The following is a 16816-nucleotide window of genomic DNA, read 5'->3' on the forward strand; positions in this document are numbered from 1 at the left end:
GGAAATGGGGGAGCGATTTGGAGGGCTTCCAAATCGAGGAGGTTTCATGAGGTCGACGACGCACGTCAAGAACCTCTCTTTCTCGAAGGCGTGGTTAAGGTTGCGATCGCGGTCGCATTTGATGGGGTGCCTAGCATCGCTCGGTGGGGGTTCGAATTGAGGCCATTGCAGCGCCTCGCCCACGGCCGCGATGGCCTCATTTAGATCTAGGCTAGGCTGGGCAAGGGCATTGTGGCCCTTATCCACGGCTGGTGCCGCCGTTACAATACTCAGGTTGGTCGTTCCGAACACACATGCCTCGTACCAGAGCATATCACACAGCTCCTCCGATCCTCACCATGGTTTTTCATGATACTTTGGCCACTCTTCCCTGTTTCATCTTGTTGGATGAAGAAGATAAAAGAGGGAACAAGAGAAAAAAAATTGTATTCGGGACTAAAATGCCCTTAATCGGTAGGAATGTTTGGCCAACCAACGAGGTAAAATCCTTACTTGAAACTGTTATAGTCACTTCGGGTCATTATTTGAAGCAAGTTCCAGCCATCTCTTGAAAAAATGAGGGCACTTTAAATATTTATCTACCGCCGATCTTTCTAAAGAAGCTTACCAAGCCATTAGGAAATTTCATCATATGGATACAACCTCAAGCATGAGATCCAATAATTAACTACTATATGATTTTAATAGTTGATGCTACATTAAGATCATCTTGATATTATCTACAATGTCAATGTCCGTGTAGGGATCATTTTTTTCTACTTAAAGGAATTTTTTTAGGGACAATAATCTTATTGAAAATAACATTTTAGACGTGTGCCATGTCAAATTTCAAGAAATTTAAAGGTCGAACTTTTGTTAATGTGTGTTTTAGGGAAAATGACATAATTGATCCCTGAAATTTTGGTATATATTCAAACTAGTCCTTTGACTATATGAAAATATTTAATGTGGTCCATAAACTTTTAATTAATTTAATATGATCCATAAACTTTTGGTACACGTTCAAACTAGTTTTTGGACTATATGAAAATGTTCGATATTGTCATTCAATTAATTTAAGTTCATGGACAACAATGAATATTTTCACATAGTCTGTGAACTAGTTTGAATATGTACCAAAAGTTCAGGGATCGCATTGAACAAATTAAAAGTTCATGGACCACATTACAGTTTGGGCTAAAATTCAATGACCATATTGAACGATTTAAAAAGTTCATGGATCTCATTACATATTGAGCCAAAGTTTGGCCTAATTCCCAAAAAAAGCACCAACTTTACCACAATTCTAACCCGAACTTTTTTTTCTCATAAAAAATCACAAAATTTCACTTAAATCCCAAATTTAACTTGGAAAATTTAAAATTTTCACCTCACGGGGGCTAAATTTGGGACTCGAGTAAAATTTGATGCTTTTTATCGAGACAAAAAAAAGTTCGGGCTAGAATTGTCACTCAACGGACAGTCGATACTTTTTTTTTGGAATTAGCCCGCTAAAATTTAGGGACTATTTATATCATTATTTTTTTTTAAAAGGAAGAAAATATCGAAAGAAAACATATCGATTTATTCTCGGGGGTGCCCGTTACGCCACGACGCGTTCCACCAAGAGCCCAGTCAGAAAGCAGGTCCACAGTTGCTTACCGTGCACCCCCCACATCAAAACCCCACGGGCTCCCAAAAACCCCTCCTCCGCGAAGAGCCACCAGAGACGCAGAGCTAGCGCCCACCAAGAAGATGAGCTCGGCCTCTCCCAGATCCCACCGTGTTCCACGGTGATCTCAATCTCTCCCTTTCCCGTTACCAATTCGCTTTCTTTCTCTAGGGTCGTCCCCCGTTTTCCCATGTTGGGTCCGAGAAGACCCGGTTCCTCAATCCGATTCGGGCCATGAATGGTCCCTCTGACCCGCCGTCGCTCCCCTGTGTTCTTCTTTCATACGGGTCTTCGTTGCTGGTGTTCTTTCTCTTTTCGTCCGACATTGAAGACGTTCTTGCAGCAGCAGCCAGCTGATTTCTTGAATTCTTTTTTATGTAAGTTGGATGAAGACATTCTGACTGCTCGGTGTTGAATGTTCTTCGGCATTGGGCTCACGGGGAGTCTTGGAAAGGAGGCATTTCTAACGTTTTCGGGTGATTGCGCTGGAATTTGTTTGTTGGGGGGCATTCGGGTTCCTGCTCTTGTTGGTTTTTATTTATGGGCGGTGAACATCGTCCGGAGTTTGTGCTTGGATTGTTGAGTTCGCTTCGTGGGTATGTTTCCATGTGAAGAGAATCCCAGAACATGCTTTCTCTGCGTCCCATTCGCAGAATTTGCCATGCCGCCGTCGCCACCGCCGCCACCATTGCGTCGAACAGTAGTCCGGCGGCTGTATCGGGCCATGTTCATAAGGCAAAGGCAAAGGCAATAGAGGAACCTGCTCTCGTGAAGCTCAAATGTGAAAGGGACCCTGATAAGCTATTTCACCTATTTAGGGCGAATGCTCACAACCGCCTCGTCATTGAGAACCGTTTTGCTTTTGAGGACACGGTTTCTAGGCTAGCAGGTGCTGGTCGGTTTGACTACATCGAGCAATTGCTTGAGCAGCAGAAGGCCCTTCCACAGGGTCGGCGTGAAGGGTTCATTGTGAGGATTATCATGCTGTATGGTAAGGCCGGAATGGTTAAACATGCGCTCGATACTTTCTATGACACGCATTTGTTTGGTTGTAAAAGGTCTGTCAAGTCTTTCAATGCTACATTGCAGGTTTTGATAGAAGCCCGTGATTTAACAGCTATTGAGGCCCTCCTTAGCGAGGTTCCACAAAGGTTTAGTATAGAGCTGGATATAATTTCTCTTAACATTGTTATTAAGGCGTTCTGTGAAATGTCATTTTTGAATAAGGCTTATTTAGTCATGGTAGAGATGGAGAAATCTGGTATCAGACCAGACATAGTTACATATACTACACTAATGTCCGCGACCTACAAGAGTAATAGGTGGGAACTTGGTAACGGTTTGTGGAATCTTATGGTGCATAAGGGTTGTTTGCCGAATCTAGCAACTTTCAATGTCAGAATTCAGTACTTGGTAAATAGGCAAAGAGCTTGGAATGCTCATAAGATGGCCGCTTTGATGAACAAAATCGGGATTGACCCTGATGAAGTCACATATAATTTGGTGATTAAAGGGTTCTTCCTTGCTGGATATCCTGAAATGGCCAAGAGGGTTTATTCTGCGTTACACGGCAATGGATACAGACCCAATATTAAGATTTACCAGACCATGATCCATTACCTTTGTAAGGGAGGCGATTTGGATTTGGCATATTCAATGTGTAAGGACTGCATGCGAAAATGTTGGTTTCCTAGCGTCGATTCCATTATTGCACTTCTTGAAGGCCTAAAGAAAAGTGGGCAGCTTGGGAAAGCTAAGATGATCATAGCACTGGCCAAGAAAAAGGCACCACCTTTTTCTGAGATTCAGATGGACTCTTTTCAGTCCAAATTATCCTAGAATTGATTTTGGGTGGATGATGAACCTCTCAAAATTTTTTCAGACAGTCAGAATCGTCATGCCTGACTTGAAATTATAGAGCACTGTGATGTCATCACATCAGATCAAAGGAGCAAGAGTATATCATAATCATTCTAAGGAACATTGGTTTCTCCAGCCTATGGGTTTTGGTTTTTGCTACAAAATGAGTATTCCAGGTGGATGACAACCATGCGATTGCCATTGCTTGTAATGTAATCTCTCTCTCTTTCCCTCTCTCCCTCCATCCCTCCCTCCCTCCCTCGCTCACGAGCACTTGCATGAACATGAGCATGAAGAGGCCCTTCCATGTTAAGACCATGGCTTAATAGACTTTTCCAAATAGAATTATTTTGTGGGAATTAGAGGATGAATTTGACATTAACACTAGCTACCACCTCAAAATTGTTCCCAGTCCCCAGTGTTTGTCCTGATAGATTTGGCTTCTGTGTTTTCTCAGTGGGCTTGTCAATTCAGCTTTTTTTCTGTGAATGGATGGCGATGGACACAGAGGGAGGACCTCCTCAGGCTCTCAGTACATCTAGCACGGGATGACCAGCCTTCTTCATAGCCTCGTGGTTGGACTTAAGATGACCATACCTCAAGGTCAGAGGTTCAAGGCATGGTGAGAGAGACAGGCTTAGTCAGAATAACTAGCACGGTATATCTCATATTTCCTTGCTCACGTTTAGTATGTATCCATGCAGCCAATTATTATGATATTTGATTACATAAGTATCCGTCCTTGAGAAAAGCTTGAATCTTGAAGTAATACGTCTTTCCTTTTTTATGTTTTTGAAAGTAGGTTCCATCCTGAGTAGTAGCACACACTTAGTGGAAGCTAGATTTGTTTCTGAATCTGAATTGCTTCTTTTAGTCTGACTTTTTATGTAGGCTTTACAAGTACCTGTTTACAAGGTCTATGGTATCAGTAATCTTTTTATATTAGATGAAATTTATTCACAAGAAAATTTCAGGTATTACACAAGCTATGCAATATCAAGAATTTTGTAAAATTATGCAGAGAATTACTTTGTGACTGTGTTAACGTCTACCATTTTGGACTGGAGTTGGATTACTGAGTACAAAGATATTGAACCTTTGAATTTTACCTGGAAAGTAAGAAAGCACTCATCAACAGATCATGTGGGCCTGTTTGATATCATAAATGGCTGAGACCCGGTAGGGATGCAATGCAATTTCTATACTGCAATTAAACTCTCCTTTTGGAAGAAGGTTTGCCCATGCATCTGGCTGATCACATTGTAATCCTTTTGACATATTGAAAATTGGAATTATGGGGCTTTTTGAGCTTTTCTTTGGAAAATGAAGCAAGAGAGAAATTCTAGCCTCAAGCCTTGAAGTTGTCCTAGGTTAACAATTTTGGTGCGGAATTACTTTGCATCCCTTTAGCTGAAGCAATAATTCTCTAAGCTTGTTGGATCCACATATGTTTTGTATCTAATCCATTTACAGAGACCAAACATGTTGTTAATTCTCTGATTTCCTTTGACTTAATGCAAATGTAAATGCAGAAGTTCGGATCAACAGGACAAGATCGAGCTTAATACAACTTCCACGAGAATTGCCGCTGCCTCTGTTAGGATACTGATCAAGAGCATATAGCAAATAACCAACGGATGCAACTCTTTTCTTTTTCAGATTAAAAAGAAATGGTTGATGTGCTTGCTTCCTTACGATGCTCGAGTCTTTCGTGGTGGTTGTGTGGGAATTAAATCCTGCCACTGCAATATGGACCTAGATCCTCTATGAAGGTAATAGATAAGTGATTACTACCAACCTCTTGAATCCTCAGCCTTAGCACTTGTCTTGTTATGGAGATGAATGCTTACTATATACCCGTCAATACTTTGATGCAATAGGTTTGAAAATTGTTTTCCATCAGTTTCAGTCACACACCATCAACAGATTCCTTTGGTTCAGCCTTTGGCTTCAAGTTGAATAATCAAGTACTGGAGAAAGTGGAAAGTTCCAGAGCAATATAGAGACATACTTTTTGTCGTTAACTGTGTTTTCGTGGAAATGCTGTAATTCTTTGAGATCTGACCATTGGTTCAGTCAGACTCTTGTTACTAATAATGTTGTTTATAAGTCATGGCTTCCCAACAGTGTTGTGGTGATGCATTGTATTTCCACAAACATGCAACATTTCCACTTGTTATCTTTGATCATATACTAAAGGTATATGGCGGGCATGATGGAGTTGCAAAGAGAATGCACCAGATAGCCGTGTCCGGGTGCGTAATTGCAGCGTAAAATGTGAGAATGAGCCTCTTTTTCATGCTAAGTGACCATGCGCTGCGGAAGGAGCGAGTAGTTTGGGCTATCCATTTGCCTATACGAACTCGTGTTTTGTTCGGAGTCGCAGCCTTTTAATTGGACTCCACACAGTTGACGACTCAAGTACAATACAACCCATATGGGATTGAAAATTTGGATTGGTATTACCTGGATCTGTACGAAGAGGCAGGGTCAAGGAGAACTTGCCAAGCAAGTTACTATTTTGTTGATGAGGGAGCATGGAGAGCCTTTCTTGAATTGCTTGCCAAGGCAATTTGAGTAGTGCAGTATTCATGGATTTGTTGAAATCCCATATTAACAGCACTTCTTGTTCTTTAGATATTGCATAGATTTCGTTTTTCTATCCGCATAGTGTTGTAGTTTCAAGGCATTGTTTTTAAATCTATTCGTGGGGGCAAGCCTGGATTTTGGAAGATGAATGAGAAAGCTCACGCAAGTAGGAGGAAGAGGAATGGCAGTTAGGCTATAAATTCTTGCATTGAAGCTGGCTAAATCAAATAATTTTGCTCAATTTAATCATGAATTTGTATTGTGTACGTGACTAAGATTCAACTTCTTTACCCTTAAACGCTAAATCAATACTCGAATAGGTATCTTGTAGATTTGCATACATCTCGCCTTAACAATCCAAAAACTGTTTTTATTTCTTGTAGGGAGATCCGTTATAATTAAGTAAAACTGTTGTGACTAGGGGTGAGCATGGTTCGGGTGGGCAATTCCCACCCTAGAACTGCGAACCGCCCACTAAAGACCGGTTCCGAAAAATTGAAACTGGGAACCGCCTGTTGGTTTGATGGACCCATCTGGGAACTGGATTGGCGGTCTGGTTCGGTTTTCAGGTGGGTCCATAGAACTGGTCCTACCAAGTTTCCTCAGAAAAATTAGAAAATGCATCGGTCTAACCCCGTCTGTTGGTGGATTGTATTCACCACATGCTACTTCCACTATAACCTTAGTGCACGTGTATGATGTATCTTTAGTGTATAGAATCGTCCTTTGGCATTTGATTTCACCAATTCTTTCTTGTCCAAATGAGCCTTCCATCTAAAATGGTCTGATGCAGAAGTCATAGTAAAAGTGCCCCTTCAAGATATTCTCTGCCATCACCCCTTTATTCCGAGTAACCTGCTAGTACGTGCAACCCTCCGAATAAGACGCCTAACTACATATCCTCTTCCTATGTTCGACGGGATCACTCCGTCCGAGATGAGATATACAATTGCCCGCATATGGTCCCTTATGATCTGCGAAATAACCACATGTATGAGGATCATCAGCACTCCTTAAAGAAAAAGAGGATCACCATCTGGATAATTAATTCAAAAGACTGAATGGCACTTAAAAATTGCTACTGATACAAATTTTGAGCTTCGAGTATTAAGTGTCTCATGCGTTTAGGGTATTAGGATTTCTCTTTTTTTGTAAATAAAAATTTAATATATTATTATATTACCGGTCCGGTCTGGGTGGGCGGTTCCACACTTGGAACCGGAAACCGGACCGGTACCCACCGGTTCCGGGCTGGTCCAGTCAGGTTTCGAGCGGTCTGGGCGGTTCCCAGTTCTTTTGCACACCCCTAATCGTGACGTATAATTATCTTTTATTATGTCGTGGATACACGAAAAGTTATGAGATTCAAAAAAACCTCGCACGGAACAATGTTATATCATAGAAATTGCTTTCCGACGAAGTATGTCGAAAATCAATCTAAGATCAATCTTTTGTAAGTGCATTGGAAGTCCTAAAATTTATCACGAAAGTGCAATTGAGTTTTTAAATTTTCAAAAAGTGAAATTAAATCCTAAATATTTCAAAAAGTGCAATCAAGTCCTAAAATTTGTCAAGTTGGTTCGACCAAGTCATTCCATTAATTGCACGTTTTAAAGGTTTTAGGACTCAATTGTATTTTCGTGACAAATTTTAGAATCCGGTTGCACTTTTTCAAAATTTTAGGATTTGATTGCACTTTTGTGACAAGTTTTGAGATTTGATTGCACTTTTTGAAAGTTTTAGTAGTCAATTATACTTTCGTGATAAATTTTAGAACTTTCGGTGCACAAAAAGGAAAAAGAAAAATCAATGGCAGCTTCTATCCTAAGATGAATACTGACCAACAAACAAAGTAATCTTATCATCTCACGCGCACACACACTGATATATATATATATATATATATATATATATATATATATATATATATATATATATATATATATGTGTGTGTGTGTGTGTGTGTGTGTGTGTGTGTGTGTGTGTGAATTTTTAAATTTCAATTACTGTTGTGTAATTTACATGTTGAAAAGGATGTGAAGCTAATTGATTTCCCGGGCATGGACGCGAAGAGAACGTCTCTAAATCTCAAATGACTGAACTCCAAGGTGTCGCCTTTCCATGTCGAAGAACGTTCTCGCCCGAATCAAACCCCTTCACAACCCAACCACTTCATCTTACCTCAAACCCCACCTCAAGAGATTCGTCAACGAAACCATCCGTATCCTCAGCGACCCATCTCCCCACTGGCAAGATTCCCTCGGAATCCACTTCGCCGAGGCCGAAATCCTCGTCTCCGACGTTGCCCACCACGTGTTTGATAGAGTGTACGACGCGGGATTAGCGCTGAGGTTCTTCCGTTGGGCGTCTGAGCAGCGCCCGCAACGTGGGTCTCTCGGGGAGAGCGGTTATTCCTCGCTGTTGAAGCTCCTCGCCAAATGCAGGCTGTTCCCGGAGGTAGAACTGGTGCGGAGCGGCATGGCAAGCGAGGAAATTGAGCCGACCCGCGAGGCCGTGAATGCTCTGATCCGTTCGTATGCGGACTGCGGGATGATTCATCAGGCGCTTCGGTGTTATGATGCCGCGCGGAAAGTCTGTGGTCGGTCACCGGATGTTTTCGCTTGTAATTGTTTGCTTAACGCGCTCGTGAATCGTGGGCAAACGCGGGATGCCCGTAGGGTTTTCGATGAAATGCTCGATAGAGAGAATGCTGGGGGTGTTGACGCCGTGAATAATTTTAGTGTTTGCATCATGGTCAGGGGTTTGTGTAGTGAAGGCAAAGCTGAGGAAGGTGAGAAAATGATCCAGGATAGGTGGGGACATGGTTGTATACCGAATGTCGTCTTCTATAATACGCTTATTGATGGATATGTTAAGATTGGGAATGTCGACAAGGCCCACGCACTTTTCAAGGAGTTAGTATCGAAAGGTTTTTTGCCCACGCTGCAAACTTTTGGGTCCATGATCAGAGGTTTTTGCAATGCGGGGAAATTTGATTTGGTTGATAAGCTCATCACTGAAATGGAGGAGAGGGGTCTCGGTGTCAGTCTGTATATATACAACACGATCATCAGTGGTCTCTACAAGCATGGTCGCGCAGAGGAAGCTGTGAAAATGGTTGAAAATATGGTTCAAAGTGGTTGTGAACCAGACATTGTGACATATAATATCCTGATTGCTTCTCTGTGTAAGGATGGGAGGCTGAGGGAAGCTGAGGGTTTTCTTGGAAAGGCACTTACAAAAGGATTCACACCAAACAAGTTAACCTGTAATCCGCTGATACTAGCATATTGCAGACAAGGGGAACATGAGAAAGCCTCCAATTTGCTTATTGATATTACAGAAAGAGGAGAGAAACTCGACATGATTACTTATGGAGCTCTCATCCATGGAAGCGTTCTCCTTGGTGAGATTGATGTAGCCTTGACAGTTTACAGAAAAATGATGGAAAGGGGAGTTTTCCCTGATGCAGGGATATACAATGTCTTGCTGAGCGGACTTTGCAAGAAAAGCAGGCTTGAAGCTGCCAAGTTGCTACTCATGGAAATGCTTGACCACAACATAAACCCTGACGAATATGTTTTTGTTACTATAGTTGATGGGTACGCAAGACATGAAAAAATCGCAGAAGCTAAGGATATTTTCGAATTTGCAATTAAGAAGGGTCTAAATCTCGGTGTTGTTGGGTACAACGCGATGATTAGGGGTTACTGCAGGCTCGGAATGATGAAGGACGCAATGTCTTATTTCCATGGAATGTTAAAGGAGCAGCTCATGCCAGATGAGATTACTTATACCACGATTATCGACGGGTACGGAAAGCAGCAAGACTTGGAAAAAGCAATGAGGATGTTCAGGCAGATGATTATGCGAAAATGCAAGCCAAACGTGGTCACCTATACCTCTCTTATAGATGGGTTTTGCCGCAGTAAAAATCTTGATAAAGCTGAAGATTTATTTTTTGAAATGAAATCTTCTGGCTTAGAGCCCAATGTGGTAACATACAGTATACTAATAGGCAGTTCTTTTAAGGAGGGAAGGCCTGAAAAAGCGGCCTCCTTTTTTGAACTGATGCTGGAGAATAATTGCAGTCCTAATGATGTTACACTTCATTATCTTGTCCGTGGGCTCATCAACAACATATCTAGCTCAACATCTAAGATAGCTAATATATATCAAGAGGAGAAATGTATTTTCCTAAAACTTTTTAGAAATATGATATTGGATCAATGGGCACCGCAAGCTGCTGCTTACAGTGTTATACTCATTTGTCTTTGCCAGCACAAAATGGTTAAAGATGCTCTAAAGTTGTACGATAAGGAGACAAAGAAGGGATTACTTCCAGATCCTGTCTTATTGGCTTCTCTGCTTCACGGAATTTCCTTAGAAGGTCAATCACAGGCCCTGAAGGGTCTAAATCCATGTAAATTGAGCAAAGAGGATCTTAAGGTAGCTTCAAAATACTCTTCGATGTTGGACAAATACATGTATGAGGGAAGGAGTTCAGAGGCTTCTTATATTTTGCAAACTCTGGTGGCGAACCATGGGTCTCGTGAACTAGAGGTGCATGAGGTGGGAGTGACATAAGAGGACTTTATTCTTCGGTGTGTTTCTAGGACATAAAAGTTTTGCGACCTGGGTGTGATTCAATAGATATGGATTGACATTGCTGTCTCAGTGTTGCTTTCTCCAGAGTGAGGACTGTAAATTTAATACGCCTTTCAGGTTAAGTGAAGTCCCATCTGGCTTTGAACTGTCATCTGATGGTTCCTCCTTTGGAGTTTTGAGGAGCTGCTTCACTCTTGTTATTAAGTTGGATTTGATGATGGTAGATGCTTTTTTTAATAGCAACTTTCAGTGAATGGATAGACTAGCAGCTGCTTTTGTCATAAGACTAACATCAAATCAGGGTTCTTTTGCAGAAACTTTGATGCTGCCTATTGCAAATTATCCTCCCGTTGATTCCGGAGCATAACAAATGTGGATAACTGCAGGAAACAGCTTGTCTTTGATAAATATAAGCATTGTGACCAGGCAAGCGGTTTAAATGAAACGCTAGCCAGGTCGGGTTGCCTTGCTCAATAAGGCAATAGGTTTTGAGGCAGGACTATTTATCGATTACATATTTAGAGCAGCCGTCAGCTGCGAAGCAAGCTTTATCCGGGAATGTTAAGTTGAGTCCTGATTAAGGCAAGCTACATCAATAGAAAGACTGACTGACTTTCTTTAAGATAAATGTATATACTGTAATACAAAGCTATGAGATGAGATAAAGATTTCATATACTGGATTTATTTTCCCTTTTTGCTGGGAGCATGAGAATTTCTGCAATTAGTTGTTGGAACACAACGGTTCTATAGTCCCTTGGGCTTGAGGCTAATTTCGTTCAACATCAAAGCAGGTCAACCACACTACGTATAGGTGACTGACAAAATGAGAATTAGTGACCCCTCTTCCACTAGTTGCCAGTTCCTTATTTAGTCGAAAATAGAACAATCAATATTTTAGTTAAGAGAAACTCTTCCAGTTTCGATTATCCTGACAACTTGGGAAGGTGCCTTCGGAAATCTGCTGTCGAGCAGGCACATCCTTTTAGGGCAACCTCCTTTAACTTTCTCAGCTTGCATCATCGACATTGCATAATTATGTGGGTAGCTACGAGCACGACCACCGGTACATTGAATAAGACGCTCTCCAAGAACCTGTGAGGCTGTCACAGCTCCAATTGTATCTCGAGTTCACTCACTTTCAGGCTCAGTTTCTTCGCTTCTCCATCTTGCACGCACCTTGTTACCTCTCATCATGCTTGCGAACTCCTGAACCGAGCAACAAGTGCTACGATCCATCTTCCCAGCTAGAACATCGATATGCTCCAAGAGGCCCAAACCTAGAAGTCGATTTCTCAACATCTCCACTGTAGAAGAATATGGAGGTATTCCTTCATCAATCATCATCTCAAAATATCTACAAGCCTCCTCCAATTTGCCCTTCTTCTTGCACAGACCATGGACCATAACGGAGTAAGTCGAGACGGAAGGATAAAACCCCACCTTCCCCATACTATGCCAAACAACTTCTGCCCTATCGAATCGCCCCACTCTGATGAGCATTTTGAGCACCATGTTGTAACTGTGCCGGTCCGGCACACAATTCTCTCTCTCCATTCTAGATAACAGTCTCAGAGCCATATTGACTTCAGCGTGATCGCAGTGGTAAGCTTGAATGGCATTGTAACTCCACGCATCTGGAATGACCCCTCCCTCAACCATCTCATCTAGTAATTGGTAAGCCTCTTCAACCTTCTCATTCTTGCATAGGTTATGTATTATGCAATTGTAAGTATACACATTAGACACGAGGTTGTATCTCCTCATTCTGTCGAGCACCCTGAAAACCGAATGCAAGTCATTTGCTTCGCAGTATGCTCGGATGAATATCGAGTACGTACAAGCATCCGGATCAAATCCTTTCGGACCCATCTCCCTAAAAATATTATATGCTTCATCCACATTGCCTCCTTTGCACAAAGCCTCCAATAAGCTGTTCCACGCCCGAACGTCCAACGAACAGCCCCTCCCCAGCATTTCGTCGAACAGCTTACGCGCTTCATTCACTTCGCCTATATCACCCCACCCTCTAATCAGAATGCTGTAACTCTTCACACTCGGTTCAAACTCCACCTTAGCTTTGTCGAAAAACTGCTGAGCATGCCTCACGTGCTTCCTCTTACACAGAACGTACAAAAGCTGGTCAAAATCAGCAGTACTCGGCTCAATCCCAAACTCACTCATTCTACCAAACGCCCTTATAGCATCACCAGGCAAGTTAGCTCTGCTATAACCTCTGAAAACGATAAAAAAGATTTCTGGGTTCAGCTCGAAGTTCTCGGAGTCTTTCGTCTCTCGCAGAAAATCCCATAGCAGAGCAAACTGCTTGCTGCTCCCGAGCACATCAACCAAGATCCTGTAGCTCTCGCAGCTGTGTTCGAAGCCCGGGAGTTTCTTGGCCCAGAGGAAGAACCTGTGAGCCGGAAAGCCGAGATTTTTGCAGCGCTTGAGGACTTGCTCGACCAGGTTCGCGGATATCTGCGTGGAGAAGGCGGACAGGGAGTGCTCCAAGTCGTGGTGAGGGTTGCGATGGTCGCTGAGGACGCGGGAGATGTCGTTCACGAGCTCGGGCAATGGTGGTGGGTCCGACGCTGGGTGCGAGGCGGGAGGAGACGGAGCGAGGAAGCAGAAGGGCCGGTTGCGAAGAGCGTGGAACAGAGAGTGCAGGGTTCTTGATTTGGAGGACAGTGAAGCGACGGCCATCGCCAACTTCGTCAGAATCGAATGGTACGATAATGCGAAATTTTGTCTTTTGATTTGAAGCAACACGCAAAGGTACCTGGTCCCGTCTGTTTGTACGCTCGGCTCCTTGGTACTTGGAGGAGGTCTAGAATCTGAAAAATGGGAAAAAAAGTTGAACTTGGTGTGCCAATTTGCCAGCGAGGGTTTTGGTTACTTGTCCATTGTCATCAACATTGTTGAGAGATCGAAATCTCATTTCTGCATATCCAGAGTTTTAAGCAGGAGATAAAAGTAAATTAATGCTAAACCGTCGTTGCAGTAATTGTTCAATTGAATGTCGGCTTGCCATGGATGCTTATTGTTATGGTAAATACACATATTTGATTGATCTCTTGCATGATATCGCGTTGACTCATTGTATAATACGACATATCATAGTATGATGTGACATAATTTGTCGAATATTTTTATGTCGAAGATATTGCCGGGTGGCATGATTCTAGGAAGAAAAGCTCGATTCAAGCAGACAAGCACCACCTAAAATTGGCTGATATTCACAGTGGAGTCAAGCATGATCTAATACAGACATGATCATGGATCTAGTAGCTAAAGAGCTCTCTCCATGGGCTGGGCCATGGCAAACCGATGGATTCTTTCAGCACCCACTTTTCCACAATGGAAATACTTTCCCTGGATACAATTCTTTGGCCACTTTAATGCCGTTCAAGTACTATCTATGATTCGACCAAAAAAAAAAAAAGTACTATCTATGATATGCTGTTCTTACAACCTCTGAAATGCTGCGGGATATTTTTTACAATGTAATCCCACGTTCATTTTGTATTGTCTCGGTAGCGACGAGCCACCTGCTCGCTGAGAAGAATAATCTGTCTCACATGTTAAGAGTTGATTTAGCTTGGTGCTTGATCTGCATTGAGATGTACTAATATGTTCGGTAGTCGTTTGATTATGTGAGACTCACCATGAATGACTGCGATTGATCAGGTAGGGATAAGAAAGCGTTCTAAATACTGTTTTTTTTTAAATATATATTTCACTGAGTGATGAGCTTTTTGATCACTCGACTAATCCTTATCGAGTGTGACAGTCTCTCCATCCAACGCGTACATACTAAGTAATTACCGGAGACGCTTACTACGTATGTATAAGAAATCAAATTCTGCTAAATGAACAAGTGATTGTGATTGATCGAGATATAGTATATGTATGTTAGAAGTCAATCTTGCAAGTTGTTAAGTTAGAAAAAAAAAGGATGACCTTTCTACATTGCGTTAAGGAAACCTCCTAATACATTTTGAAATTGACAAAACTACCCATGTGAATTCTGTAAGTCTGATACTGACGCAGATAGAAGCGATAACTTGGAAAACTCTTTCACGATTCGACTGGAATTCAATTCAATTTCATAACATCTGAATACAAAGCTGGACGTCCTTTTATAATGATAAGACTCCTAAAGATATCCGAATTAATGAAGATAACATCTAATAAAATCAAATCAAATCTTATCTAATAAAATCAAATCTAATCTTATCTAATAACATCAAACAAAATATTGATAATTCGAAATTTCCTAAAGTAAAAAAACTGCCTAATCAGAAAAACTGCCGAGATTTCCGGCGATTACGGCGATCACATTCTTCAAGATAATCACAGGCTAACTGTTCTACATCAGATACATACCCTAAAGTATTTTGATCCAGGTAGACATATTCTAGAAATGGTAATTCCAATACTTCGATAGAACTAAACTTTATGAACACTCAGACTTTACGAGGACTAGAAGGAAGACTTCAGACTTTACAGGATTCAGAACGAGAAGTTCAGACTTAACTGAAAAAGTCACTCAGACTTTATATTAAGTAAACGAAGAATTTCAAACTTTATTGATAAAGTCATTTAAACTTCATATAGTACTTCAGACTCTACATCTAAAAGGTTTAGACCTTACTAAATACCCATACTGACTTAAGTTCGGGATGTGAAGCAAGAACTAGAACTTTTCCAGATTCTGAAAATTATTCAGAATGAACATAACGGCTAGTGATCTGGCGTGATTTCACAGAAGGAAAGTTTTGATTGACTCAATCTTAAAAGACTATAATTGATTGACAATCAAACATTAAGGCAAGTATATATCTCACAACGAATAAAGTTCTACTTAGACGTGGCCACGATTCGGAACCGGTAGTTCTGGTTCGTGGCCATGTATGAACCGGAACCGGCGGTTCTGGCCCAGTTCGGAGCCGGCCAGTAAAAATTTTAAAAAAATTTATGAAATAAAAAAATAATGAATTATCAAATTATGAAATAATGAATTATTCAATATAAAATGTGATCAAAATGTACATTATAATTAAATTTGAGGAAAAAAAGAGTTTCTCCACTTATCTGCATTTTTTTTTTTTGGAACCGGGCCCGGAACCAGCGGTTCCGAGCCAGTTCCAAAATTGTTGGAACCGGAACTGGGCCCGTAGGCCACGGGCCGGTTCCGAACTGCGGGCCCGGTCAACAAGCAGGTCCCCAGTTTGACTCAAGCCGAAATCGGCCCGTGGCCATGTCTAGTTCTACTTATGGAAACCAAGATTCTGGTTGTATGGGCGACCAGATTCAGCGGGATTCAGATTTTGTCAACCAATGGCTACTCAATCAATTTTATACAAATCTATCCAAGTTGAAGATTGGAAGATGATCCTCTAAAAACTGTTCAACGGCTAATTTGCAAGTGGAGGAGTATAAAAGAAGATTAACGAGAAGTAGAAGGTACAGAACGAAGTCAAGAATCAACAAGTCCAAAGTTTGAGCATACTCTGATTCTATTACTTGTCTTTCCCAAACCAAATACTGAGATCTTGAGAAACATTTTGTAAGAGTGATTGTGTGAGATAGAGAGTTCTATCATTCACAGAAGTGATATCACTCAGAACTTCTAATTTCTTTGATTATATGGTGGAATCCAGCCAGTAGGCTGTCAGCGTGGGAGAGTGGACGTAAGTTTGATATAAGCTGAATCACTATAATTTTCTGTGTGCAGTTTTTCTATCCATAAACTCCTATTTTATATATATACTGCACACTAGCACATTTATTGCAAAGTTTTATCAGAATCTGATTGTTTTTCAGACTTTAATATTAATCATTTGTTTCTGCTTTAAAAATTAATCAAAAAGTTTTAAATCACCTATTCACTCCCCTCTAGGTGATTCTTGCTAGCTACATCACATTAAAACTGGTCTCCACCAAATGTTGCTTTATTACTCCTTTTTCTTTCGAGCCGCAAGTCCCTTTCCCACAGCACTTGAGAAGGACTCTGCTTATGAGGTGGGTAGTTACAATAATCAATTGTTCAGTGGATTGAGTGAACATTATTCAAATGCTTGCATAGTGTTGGCCCAGTTAACACATC

At 41.3% G+C, this 16816-nt stretch overlaps 3 protein-coding genes across 7 annotated transcripts; 2 read left to right on the top strand and 1 right to left on the bottom strand.

Annotated features, from left to right (window-relative positions):
• The first annotated feature begins 1674 nt into the window (after positions 1-1674).
• Positions 1675-6173, top strand: LOC115683968 (pentatricopeptide repeat-containing protein At1g80150, mitochondrial). Of its 3 annotated transcripts, none has more exons than XM_030608632.2 (4): positions 1675-3723; positions 3969-4169; positions 5044-5283; positions 5392-6173. In XM_030608632.2, the coding sequence occupies exon 1, from the start codon at positions 2279-2281 to the stop codon at positions 3488-3490; it is 1212 nt and encodes a 403-aa protein (XP_030464492.1). In that variant the 5' UTR covers positions 1675-2278; the 3' UTR covers positions 3491-3723; positions 3969-4169; positions 5044-5283; positions 5392-6173. The 3 variants fall into 3 exon arrangements, with proteins under 3 accessions (XP_030464492.1, XP_056176299.1, XP_056176298.1); XM_056320324.1 differs by having other exon boundaries at positions 5421-6173; XM_056320323.1 differs by having other exon boundaries at positions 5044-6173.
• A 1936-nt stretch (positions 6174-8109) lies between these two features.
• On the top strand, positions 8110-11385 carry LOC115683965 (pentatricopeptide repeat-containing protein At1g52620). 3 transcript variants are annotated; one of them, XM_030608626.2, is made up of 2 exons: positions 8110-10928; positions 11010-11385. In XM_030608626.2, the coding sequence occupies exon 1, from the start codon at positions 8222-8224 to the stop codon at positions 10685-10687; it is 2466 nt and encodes an 821-aa protein (XP_030464486.1). In that variant the 5' UTR covers positions 8110-8221; the 3' UTR covers positions 10688-10928; positions 11010-11385. The 3 variants fall into 3 exon arrangements, with proteins under 3 accessions (XP_030464486.1, XP_030464485.1, XP_030464487.1); XM_030608625.2 differs by having other exon boundaries at positions 11023-11385; XM_030608627.2 differs by having other exon boundaries at positions 8110-10825; positions 11023-11385.
• A 155-nt stretch (positions 11386-11540) lies between these two features.
• On the bottom strand, positions 11541-13666 carry LOC115683966 (pentatricopeptide repeat-containing protein At1g52640, mitochondrial). The gene has a single exon (XM_030608630.2). The coding sequence runs from the start codon at positions 13408-13410 to the stop codon at positions 11839-11841; it is 1572 nt and encodes a 523-aa protein (XP_030464490.1). The 5' UTR covers positions 13411-13666; the 3' UTR covers positions 11541-11838.
• Between the last annotated feature and the right edge of the window lie 3150 nt (positions 13667-16816).

This window comes from Syzygium oleosum, unplaced genomic scaffold (genome assembly GCF_021117445.2).
Source record: "Syzygium oleosum isolate NSW1041296 unplaced genomic scaffold, Sole_v2.1 Sole_v2.20, whole genome shotgun sequence".
Classification (NCBI taxonomy): domain Eukaryota; kingdom Viridiplantae; phylum Streptophyta; class Magnoliopsida; order Myrtales; family Myrtaceae; genus Syzygium; species Syzygium oleosum.